The sequence below is a fragment of the Maniola hyperantus genome, chromosome 9 (genome assembly GCF_902806685.2).
Source record: "Maniola hyperantus chromosome 9, iAphHyp1.2, whole genome shotgun sequence".
NCBI classification, from domain to species: domain Eukaryota; kingdom Metazoa; phylum Arthropoda; class Insecta; order Lepidoptera; family Nymphalidae; genus Maniola; species Maniola hyperantus.
The window spans coordinates 2,740,426-2,752,078 of record NC_048544.1 but is presented as its reverse complement, the minus strand read 5'-3'; the positions used below and the strand labels follow the sequence as shown (position 1 = coordinate 2,752,078).

At 33.8% G+C, this 11,653-nt stretch overlaps 1 protein-coding gene across 5 annotated transcripts in view; it reads right to left on the bottom strand.

The window, feature by feature from the left end:
• Positions 1-485: 485 nt before the first annotated feature.
• LOC117985464 (putative fatty acyl-CoA reductase CG5065) overlaps positions 486-11,653 on the bottom strand; it is a 55,417-nt gene continuing 44,249 nt past the window's right edge. For all 5 annotated transcript variants that reach the window (XM_034972195.2, XM_069501006.1, XM_069501005.1 and 2 more), the window contains exons 10-12: positions 11,181-11,313; positions 10,053-10,310; positions 486-9,805 (exon numbers count right to left, since the gene is read on the bottom strand). In XM_034972195.2, coding sequence (XP_034828086.1) covers positions 9,658-9,805; positions 10,053-10,310; positions 11,181-11,313 — 539 coding nt within the window. In that variant the 3' untranslated portion in view covers positions 486-9,657. The remainder of the gene's footprint in view (positions 9,806-10,052; positions 10,311-11,180; positions 11,314-11,653) is intronic.

The following is an 11,653-nucleotide window of genomic DNA, read 5'->3' as shown; positions in this document are numbered from 1 at the left end:
AGGGAACTATGAGAGTGAGATTATCTCACCAGGCGATGGTGACGATGATAGTGACGATTTTTTTCACATGTATAATGAGAAATCTCAGGAATTCAAGCGAATAAAGCCTGAAAAGAAGTTTCGTTTTAAGAACATAGATGCTTAATTTTTAAGAAATCACGATAGTGTGGTATAAGTACTTGACGCCAGTTCTGAACCATACATATATTGTATGATTTATTACAGTAGTTACTTTAATACAAAGGTACTAACATTATTATTCACTTAACATCCACCTACATACAAATATTTAATGTCATATTTAATAAATAAAAATATTCTTTTTTGTCAATCGTACCATTTTCCGTGACTAGGTACAACGTCATTTTTAACGGTCGCAAACTGCATTTGGTGGTCGTGTAGTATGTGTAATATGTAAATATGTAAATAACTAATTCAGTCATATTTTTTCATTTAACATTTTAAAGGCTTTCAAATAAAACATGTTAAACTTTACATTCTTTTATTTTAATATATATGGAATAATAAATTAACCCCCCAAGTATATATATATACCATCCTATCACCGAGACACATTGGCTGCCTTCGGACTATCCCTGTCCCGCTCTAGCTAGGACACTTATTGCGCTATCTCGCTCTAACAAAGTCAATGTAAGGATTCATATTATCATACACGTGACAGAGATATTAATTGAATATGGGAATTGTATTTCTTTCCTAAATACTTATTTCTTAAGGGCTTTTCTGTAGGCCTAACTAAATCGAGACGGGGACTATCGATCATTGAGCATTTTTCACCCAGCACTAAATTTTAACCTTCCACCACGATTTTACGGATTCCTTTACAAATATCATAAACCGCTGGATTCTAAGCGAAACAAATATAATTTTAAAGCATTTTCTCAGGTGATTTCTGAACGGACACTCCCGCTATCTTGAATCTAATGGCGCGAAATGCCACCAAGGTAATATTATAAAGTCTTAAATATTGATTTTTACAGTAATATTTATTATAATACATGTCGTTAAGCATCAAATTGTATTTTAATCGTGACCAGTACATTTTATAGATTTAAAGCTACAATCCAAAATGGCGTAATGACTACCGAATGTCCGTTCAGAAATCGTCCTTTCAACAGACCGCTTCAAAATTCATCTAAACCATACAGCAAAATAATTCAAACATAATTTCGCAACAATGTATTTGGATTTACCTTTGGACAACTAAGTAGGTACTATATACACAATAATATAATTCGCACGAACAATCCCACGAATATATACCCTCAAACGAACAATTAAATACAAATAAGCATACGTAAAGTAACTTTACAAGCTCGCTAAAATAAACAATGACCAATTTATTCAAAATGTACATAAATATACTTACAAGCGAAAAACAAACTATATATTCATAATTCACAAACTCGCTTTTAGGAATTAATTATTATACACTAATCCGTTGTACTACGCAACTGAAGCGCGATGCAATGCGTACAGATTCGAGTCGACGCGAAGCAGCCACCGAGTCCTACGTCACGTCTCGAATCTCGTAACGCAACAAAACGCACGTCAACGTCTAAGGTAACTTAAAAAATATTTAACACTGGAAGAAAACGGAATCGATATTCAATGCCGAATATTCCTGAGTAAAACCGTTTGTAACTCGACTAAAATTAATGGCAGCTAGCAATTTGAGAACAAATACGGAGTATCCAATATTGTAAAATCGATTCCTCGTATTGCGATTAAGTCCGAGTGAGAGCTAAGCATGCGTTAGGCTTACACATTAAGAGAAATGCTAACAAATTACATAAAAACTTAGGCATTACTTAACAAGTAAAACTTACACCGAATATTGTGTAGGCATTTTATGAAAAAAAAATATGCTAATATGGCACTAATTAGTCGAGTCAAAGGCTTAATTAGTTGTTCCAGGCAGATCGTTTATACACGACCACTGCCTGACGACATTTTGCCACTGTGGTGTCGTACTCGTCTGTCTGAATATAAAAATTTAATTATCGGTTGCAATAAGTCGATTTAATTAAAAAAGGTACCTCAATTTATCTCAAAGACTACAGACTACAGTCCCTGTTCTATATAATATAGTGCCATATTAGCTTACATTTAAGGCTGATTTTTCAATGCTTTGGTAACCTAACTGAAGAATTAATTTGGCAGATTTTCCGTACTTAAAGAGTCAAATTAGTCAAACTTATTCCTGAGTTAAAGATTTATTTAACGATTGAAAAATTGATCCTTACTATAATAACACTTTAAACGTCATAAACTGTAATATCCAAATGATACGTAAAGTAGAGCGACGTTTCAGAAAGGACGCGTCTTGTCGCTTTGATTTCACGCCAATGTGCCTTGGCCCTTAGATCAAAAATTAATTGGAGATTTAAAAAAAAACAATGTACATATGTATTCTGAATATGCAAACGAGTATGTATTAACTTTAGCTAGCTTTTTTTAACTATTACATTTAGGTTGTGCCTTTGTCATTTAAATGTTAAGGCGTGCACATATTTTGACGGATCATATCGCAAATCGCAATGCAAAATTGTCCACTCAGTAACTATGTCATAAATTTTTCGTTAGTTAATAAAAACGTGTGAGCAGTCACAACAGGTCACAATAGGTTAAACCTGCAACAGCCCAAAATGGAATGTATGAAAAATATTTATGAATAATCATCATCATTATGATCACCCCATCGCCGGCTTAATATAGGTCTCCTCCCAAAATGAAAAGGGTTTAGGCCATAGTCCGCCACGCTGGCCAGGTGCGAATTGGCAGACTTCACACGCCTTTGAGAACATTATGGAGAACTCTCAAGCATGCAAGTTTCCTCACGATATTTTGTTCACCGTTAAAGCAAGTGATATTTAATTGCATAAAACGCACATAACACAGAAAAGTTAGAGAGGTGTGTGCCCGGAATCGAACTCCTGACCTCCCGATCAGGAGGCGGATGTCTTCACCGCTAGGCTATTACGACTCTTATAAGATTGATATGAATAATAGGCAAAAGGTATTCAAATTTAGTAGTGTAGTTTAGATATTACAGATCATTTTGTAAAGTTTTAAATCTCGACGAGCAAGGAAGACTACTATTGGATATCGCTGACATATCTATAACTATCATATAGTGTATGTGTATTATGGTATAATGACAGGTATCATGACAAAAGGGTACCATAAGTACAAACACACTACGTATCTAATAAAAAATCTTGCCTCAACCCTTAAAAATACTTGTAAAATATGGCAACTACCATTGCGTAAAAAGGGCATAGGTATCATCATGAAATAAAATTTAAATAAGTCATCAATGTTTATTTTAGATTACTTTATTTCAGTCAATAAATAGCGCATTTTTGCCCACCAGCGCCAAATTACCCTATAAAATATTCAACGCCATTAATTAGTTCCCATATTTTAGTGATAATTTTTTTCTTTATCAATATCTACTATTACCATAGAGTGTTGATTATAGGGTTATTACACGTCCGCATTTTTCGAATTAACACTAGCATTACATCAAAATAAATTAGAGTGCAAACGAACTTTTCTAGGACCTAAATAAAAACCTTATACGTTACTTTAATACTAGGGAAGCGTCATGAGATGGAACTAAATAATTTATAATTATTATTATGACCAAAAGTGACAGAAAGCGCTTTTAGCTCCACCCAGCCAAGCTATGTAAGTATTTACAGTACGCAGCCGAAAGTAATGTACATCAACCTTTAGAAGGAGATAGCAGATTTGTAGCTGTCACTGTCGTTGAGACCGACATAACGTCATATAGGTATGAGTGACAGAGACAACGCTCTACAAAGCCAAAATGTCATTCTAAGGGCCGATGAACATCACTTTCGGCCGCGTACTGTAAATGTCTTAGAACTAAACTGTTTTAACAAATTTTTAACAATATGTATCTTGCATCACAATTAATAAATCAATATTTTGATGTATATTAAAATCACTTTGCAATATTTATAAGGGATGTCTATTTCTCTGTTACGTAATCCTATTATCTCTGTTACGTAATCCCATACAAATGATAGAGATAAAAAAGTCAATGGGCGCTAATAATTTTGAGTCCCCAACAATGTTTTTTAATTGAATTTCGAATGTTTTTTGAAAACACGTTTTTGATTGGTTGCTGGTTCACGCCACTGAGATTTTTGTCTCTATCATTTGTATGGGATTATGCAACAGAGAGAGCGCTATAATAACTTATTTCCTCGGATAGAGTATAGTGGCTGAAATTTATATGGATGCTTATTTTTGATACTTAAATAAGAACTTTGCTAAGTAACTTATCGACAAATTACAGATAAGTAGATGGATTATATACCTAGAATCCCGGATTGTAAACTCTATAACTAGGCTGGGTGGTCTTTAATAAAATAAGCGACGCGATGTCAATATTTCCTAGTTGTGAGTAAAATTAAAACTTTAACAAATCTGTCTACTTATTTATATTTCATGTGTGAACAGAAACGATAATTTCTGATAATGAGAATTCAGGTGTTCAAACACTTCTGCGTTAAAGTAAAATGAACCATAACAGTCTCAAGCTCAAGTTAAAAGCTCAAGTCTGTCCATATATCTACAGCCAGCGCTCCAAGCGGAATCATAGTGAAATTAAAATCGTTGGTACTGAATTTTTTATTTTAAATCAAAGATCTTTAGGTCCATTTTACTCTGACGTTATTGTGTTTCAACTTTCGACGCTCAAACTCTTTCAATGTTAATTTCTGACCGCACATGAAAGGGTTAGGATGCATCGGGGTAAATGCGATATTTCGATTATTTATTTATTTAAAAAACTATCTACTTATGGGTATCTGATATAATGTTTCTAAAAATATCTTAAAAGAGCGGTAAATCATAAATGGACTTTATTAGAAAAAAAAATTATACACATTTAATTGACCGAAATAAAGACTTTAGATTATCTCATAGAAATTCCTGTCGAAATTACCCCAATGCACCCTATTTTTATTTTTTTACACATCACTCAATAACTGTGATGCCATATTATATCACGCTATCATTAAATGGAATAAAAACGTTTTATATTTTGATAAAAATCGTTATACTATTATATCTATTGGTGTTTATTTGTATCGCCAGTGTTTGATATATAATTACTTCACATAATTATTATGAACTTGAATATAGATGCCAGCTGTTAAAATGTTCTTCAATGTCAACCCTTGTATCGGGCCGCCATTTTCTGAAGCACGCTCAATAGGTGTCAAATGGTGCATAAACCCCACGCCAATATCTATTTGATTTAGTTTACGTCGCTACGCATTTATTGTTTCACGCAACAAGCGTACGAATAATGGTAATGGTCTTCACTTTTTAAAATGAATGAGCTTTTCCTATTTGGAGTATACACTCTGCAGTATGCGGTTGCTCTAATAAAATAATAATATTAACTTGGCAATATCATCTGACATCTAAATTCAAGTTAAGTTAAGCACAAATACATAACTTTTTTGAAACTTGAATAAAATGTTTTCATGAAATAATATATACCTAGGCACTAGGCAGTTAGTATTATTTAAATAAATTTCTTTAGAGATATTTAAAACCATATTTATAGAGACAAGTACAGAAGATTTTCTGGTTTAAAAAATCTACTAAAAACTTCTCAAACATAATATTTTTCAACAGGTGTAATTTACTGAAGCATTTTTTGTTTGAAAAACTCATTAAAACACCACAAATTCACTACAAAAATTATTTGCGGTGTTAAAATATGTAACGGAAAAACTATATATATATTTAAGTATTTTCTTCATGATTATGTAGTTTATCGTTATATATTTAAGTAGTTTCTTCATAATCATGTAGTTTATCGTTAGATAAATTGTTACATTTTTAACGATTTCTTCAACTTTTTTAAACGAATTTTTTATATTTTTTCAGTCGTCATATTAATAATAAATTAATAACCAAATAATAATACATTTATTTTTTGTATAATAATAATTTAATTGTGACCGTAATTTTGAGCGTTCGTTTCTAATCAAAAGGGACTATTTTGAAATTAATTCTGGGCTTTAAAAATGTTACTAAAAAAAAAATTTTTGTAACTAGCACTAATTCCTAGCAAGATTTGCCAACATTAACTGTGATAATAATTCAGTTCAAAATTTAAAAAATATCACCAACAGTTACGCTAAAAGTTTGTAAAAATTGAAAGTGACAATAAATATTTTAGGTTTATTTAACACCGGCAGTTTATGAAAAGCTTTCATTTTAATATTAGTTATTGCAATAAAATATATGAGGTAAAGTCCATTCTATACAACTATTCAAAGCCTATAAAACCCAAAGATGATGTCATATTCTTTAATCAAATTTACGTGTCTAAAGAAAAAATAATAAAGTTTCAAGTTTAAATAAAACAATTTGGATTGGAAGCATTCTGCGTTGAGTACTCAAAATTTTAAATAAAGATTCGCACACATCATGATCGCAACGCTACAAAAAAATCCGTCCAAAAACTTCCGTCGCACTTTTTCTTAACCACTTCAAAAAGACGATCGTCTAATAATATAATTATATTGGAATAATTGAGTAATTGAGTGAGAATTGGAATTTATAGTGATTGCGGTTGCTAAGCGCATTTCACTTTAATATTCACCATCAAAAATAAGTCACAAAACAACCTTTTTTACTTGATAAATGAAACTGGCTTTTCACCTATACAAAATATCAAACTAATATCTACCACGAGAACGTATTACCATTTACCATCAACCGTCTCTTTTTAAACAGAAAATTACTGAAAAAAATTAAAAAATGTTTATTTATACTATACTCTGACATTTTATTCTGTGGAATTCTGACGTAGTTATTTTTATACATCAGGGGAGTAATTTGTATGAAAAGCAGGGTGACCAGCACCTGAAGTTTTATTTTACCCTAAAGTACATAAGATATAACTTCGTAATAAAATAGGGTGCAATCTTTACATATGGAACGTGGAAGATTTTGAAAAAAATCACTAAAAACTTGTTCTTTACGAGCATAACAAAAATCGGCCAATGCGGTCGATTTGTTCTCAAGTGATGATCTTTCATACATGCGGAAATAGATTCATGTATATTTAGCTATGTATAATATTTAAAGTCATCTTTTTGTGGGAAATGTTTTATCTCTGGTAACACAGAATTCCACCGAATTAAAAATCAGAGTATAGGTTAAACTTTTCGGAACGCGTAACCAGTTCATGACTAAGGACCGACATACGTCATGTCCTAACTAAAACTAGTCGGGCTTGCACCGATTTATAATATGTGTGTGTTGAGCCGTTTTCTTAAGGCGATTAGTGCTACCAATGATTTTAGTACCAATAACTCCCGCACAGACCCTGCTGTACAATTTCCCAATAGTAATGAATAATTAATTTTGTATACTTAATAAATATTTTTTACTGATTCCAGAATGCTAATAATTTGAGGCCAAAAAAAACGTTACTCCATATTTTTTCCGTCCATATATTCAGGAGAAAATATCAATTTTAGGAAGTTGAAAGCAATTACTTCATGATTATTTTTTGATTCAACAAATATGGTATAAGCTGAATCAAAGCTTAGGTATTAGTCGCAAATAAACATATTGAAAATAAAATAATAATTTTATATATTTATCTATTTTATTTTGATGTTTTACTGTATCAAGAAATATCGGCTCAAATATGTCGCTTGGCAGCACTATACGCCTTAATAGATTGATTAAAATGCTACTTACGATAGTTTAAATGACTTGTTTATAGCATTATAAATACTGGAGCACTAAAATTTTAACATGACTTGTATTACGAAACTTGTCATTGTTAGGTAGGTACATTGCAATCGTCGCAGTTATTTTTACTGGCTGAACTGGTGTAATCCTGCTAAAATTGCGCATTTTAACCAATAGTGGAAGAGTATCAGCCAATTGGAAGCGTTGTGACTATCACATGGTATCAGTTAATAACGGGGGTTTATTGTTGATTACGATGACATTAAAAAACGAATGCTTCAGAATGATTTTCTCGCATTTCAATAATAATTATTTATTAATAGCCGATTTGTTTCATTAGACTAAAATGACAAAGAAACTGTCATGCACATCGTGTCAACCTCGTTGATGATTAAAAAACTCATCATCTAAAAGTATTTTAACATCAGGACGAAAAAAAGATTTACCTAAGCGCTTACTAACAATTCTATCGAACATCAACATTTGTATTACGAAAGAAGGCATTGCAATCGTCGCTATTGTTGTTATTGGTTAAAGGTGTGATTGCAACTAAATTTCGTAATACAGATGTGGATTGAACGCCAAAAAATCTAAGCATTGGCCCAACAACTTGTCGCGCGACTCCCGGCCAAATCACTATTTTTTCAACAGGCGTAATTAGATTTTATTTATTCTACATTTAGGACATCATCATCACCTAAACTGTGCCGAATCAGGAGCGATTCCGCGGAATTTTATAGGCAAGTTCAAACTTTTACGAAAAAAAGACTTAAAAGTTTTGCAAGCGTAGTATGCGCGGGACTTAAAAACTTCGACATCGAGTAAGGATGCCGACTGACGATGCGTCCATCAATCCAAATGGAGTGGACGTCTTCCAAAATCGTTTCGTGAATGTGAAAAACGTATTCCAATTGAAGGGAGACGTCGTCCAGATTTGGATCTGTTGATGTAAATCTGATTAATGTAAATCTTCTATTTAGAAGTAATCCATATTTGGAAATCTGGAGTAATCCATTTGGAAATCTGGAGTACGTCCATTTGGAAGTAATCCATTTGGAAGCATTCCAAACAGACGTATCGTCAGTGGCTAGCTTAAAGGCTGCTATAAAAATAAATGCGGCATGTTGTGGCAAAATTTTGAACTACTGATTTGAAGTTTGCATAGTTTGGTGAAAAAGCATTAGGTAGCGTTAGGCAGATTACCTATGTAAGAACGTGTAAAACTTCCTTTGCGTAACACGAAAAATTTAAAGTTAAAACGATTTGTTTTCATATGTTTTTCAAGTTTCTTTATTTAACACTCTCTCTCTCTCTCTAACATCTACAGTCCACGTTTCCCTATCGCCTAAAATCTCAAATAATAGTGCGTTCATTTTGATATCTCATTCGCCATTTTTGTTCTATGTGTCAACTGTCAACTGTCATGTCAAAAATACGATTCACTTTTAATTAAAGGACTAAAATCGTACTTTTGACATGACAGTTGATGATGCATATAGCCAAAACGGCGAGTGAGATCTCAAAATGTATGCATTATAAGACAGATTTGTCTTAAGGAGCAAACACATTACTGTGTGACCCGACAGGAAGCTATCGAAAGTCATACATTTTATTACCTAAAAATTGCGCACTAATTCATCACGATTGGTCGATAGTCGCGCGTGATTGCGTTCAACACATCACAATGCAGCGATGCGTTATCAACTTAACTTTAAATAAACCTCCCATTGATTTATTGAAAGTCTCTAATTACGCCCGAAACAATTCGCTATCCCGAAACAAATAGTCGCGCGTCCACAAAAGATTCAATATTCAAGCGTTTATTTGTCGCGTCAAGTGGCATTATTTAAGCGTGTATCAGAAAGTCGCGCGACATCAGGCGACGGCGAGTAGTCGCGCGGTGCGCGTCAACAAGTCGACGATGCGACGCCAGACGCTCCGTAGCGCGTTCGAGCGACTGAACAGGAATCTCCATAGGAAGAATACGGCAGCCACTTGTGTTAAAATGTGGACTATGTGTAACCTGAAAAGAAAGACAATAATATTATGCTAAGTTGAAACAGGTCGTCATTCCACTCACGTGTGGGCCGTCACTTTATTGTCGTCACTTGTTTATGGAAGTTTCGAACTCAGGACACTCTGTGACTTAAGTATGGGTTATAAAAGTACATGCTGCGAGAGCGAAACGAGCGTGAAATTATTTGTGCACTAAGTGTTCTTAAGTGGTTTTGAATAAAAAATTAGAAGTCGTTTTCAGTTTATTGTCTCACCTTCGTAACGTCTTTCTGGAGCGCGGCAGTGTGTCAGGACTCTCCTTGAAGAGGAACCTCCTGATGCCCAGCACGTAGCTCTCGATGTACGCGTCCCAGTCGATGTTGGTGACGTCAAAGTCGAAGGTGTTACGGTCCTCAGGAGAGAGCGCAGTACAGAGCGCCTGAACGTTGTCGTCTGCGAACGCCCACTGGCGAGTAGTAAAGTATTCCAGACAAGACGAAGCCTTCTCTAATTTGTTTTGGACACGGACCATCCTGGAAGTGAGAAGGAATGATTTCATTGTAATGGCATCCACGTGTTTTGTGTTTATCAGCTATCAATAAAAATAAATAAAAAAACCAAAACCACTGCAAAGTAAAAAATTACTTTTGTTTCTACACGTGTATGTATGTTGAAGTCGGGCGAACTTCATGCTTTGATTTCTAGTTTATTTTATTATTTATGGGACCACAACGAAAAAATCCCATGTTGATTTAAAAAAAAGTGCAAATCGGTCCAGAAACCTTGAAAAAATCGGTGTACCCTAACATCATAATAAAAAAATGGGCCGAATTCAGAACCACCTCCTTTTTGGAAGTCGGTTAAAAAGGCGAAAAAACCACCCAAGTGCGAGTCGGACTGGCGCACAAAGGGTTCCGTACCATTATCTATAAAAAACGAGCAAAAAAAATCACGTTTGTTATATGGGAGCCCCATTTAAATATTTATTTTATTCTGTTTTTTAGTATTTTTTCTTATAGCTGCAACAGAAATATATAGTATATGAAAATTTCAACTGTCTAACTATCACAGTTCATGAGATACAGCCCCTGGTGACAGACAGACAGACTGACAGCGGACGGACACATATTTTTCAATTTTTTAACATAATAATATTTTCCAGCCGAAATAAGTATTTTTATTATAAAAAATGGTTTTTTTTTGTCGTTTACGCATTGTGACGTCATTATTTCTTATGCCAAAAATAAATAAAAATCATGATTTTTTAAAATTACTCGCGCCCCATAAACCACGTCATTTTATTACAAAAAATCATATCATTTTATTAAGACCCTATAAGTAATATATTGCAGACATCTTAAGTATGTGAGTGTTGTGTGTGTGTTTGTATAGAGTATACTTACATAGGTTTGCTTCCGGAAAGTCTGGCGAAGAAGTCGACAACGGTGGCAGGTGCTCGGTGCTGCAGCAACGCAAGAGTGTTGTGCAGCAGCCGGTTACTCGTGATGTTACCCCCGGGGTACCACACTACTTCACCTGGAACAGACAACGAATTATCTAAATTGTAAAATCCCAAAACGAGCAACTCGCACTTACAACGTATTTCCAACTAAGCCCTGCCGCGCTGTTTTTGCGACGCACTCTTTCCTCAATCGCATCTGTCATCTACACTTCTACACTAATATTATAAAGAGGAAAACTTTGTTTGTTTGTTTGTTTGTTTGTACTGAATAGGCTCAAAAACTACTGGACCGATTTTAAAAATTCTTTCACCATTCGAAAGCTACATTATCCACGAGTAACATAGGCTATATTTTATTTTGGAAAAAAATAGGGTTCCGTAAGATATTTGGGTTTTTCGGACACAAGGTGTAAA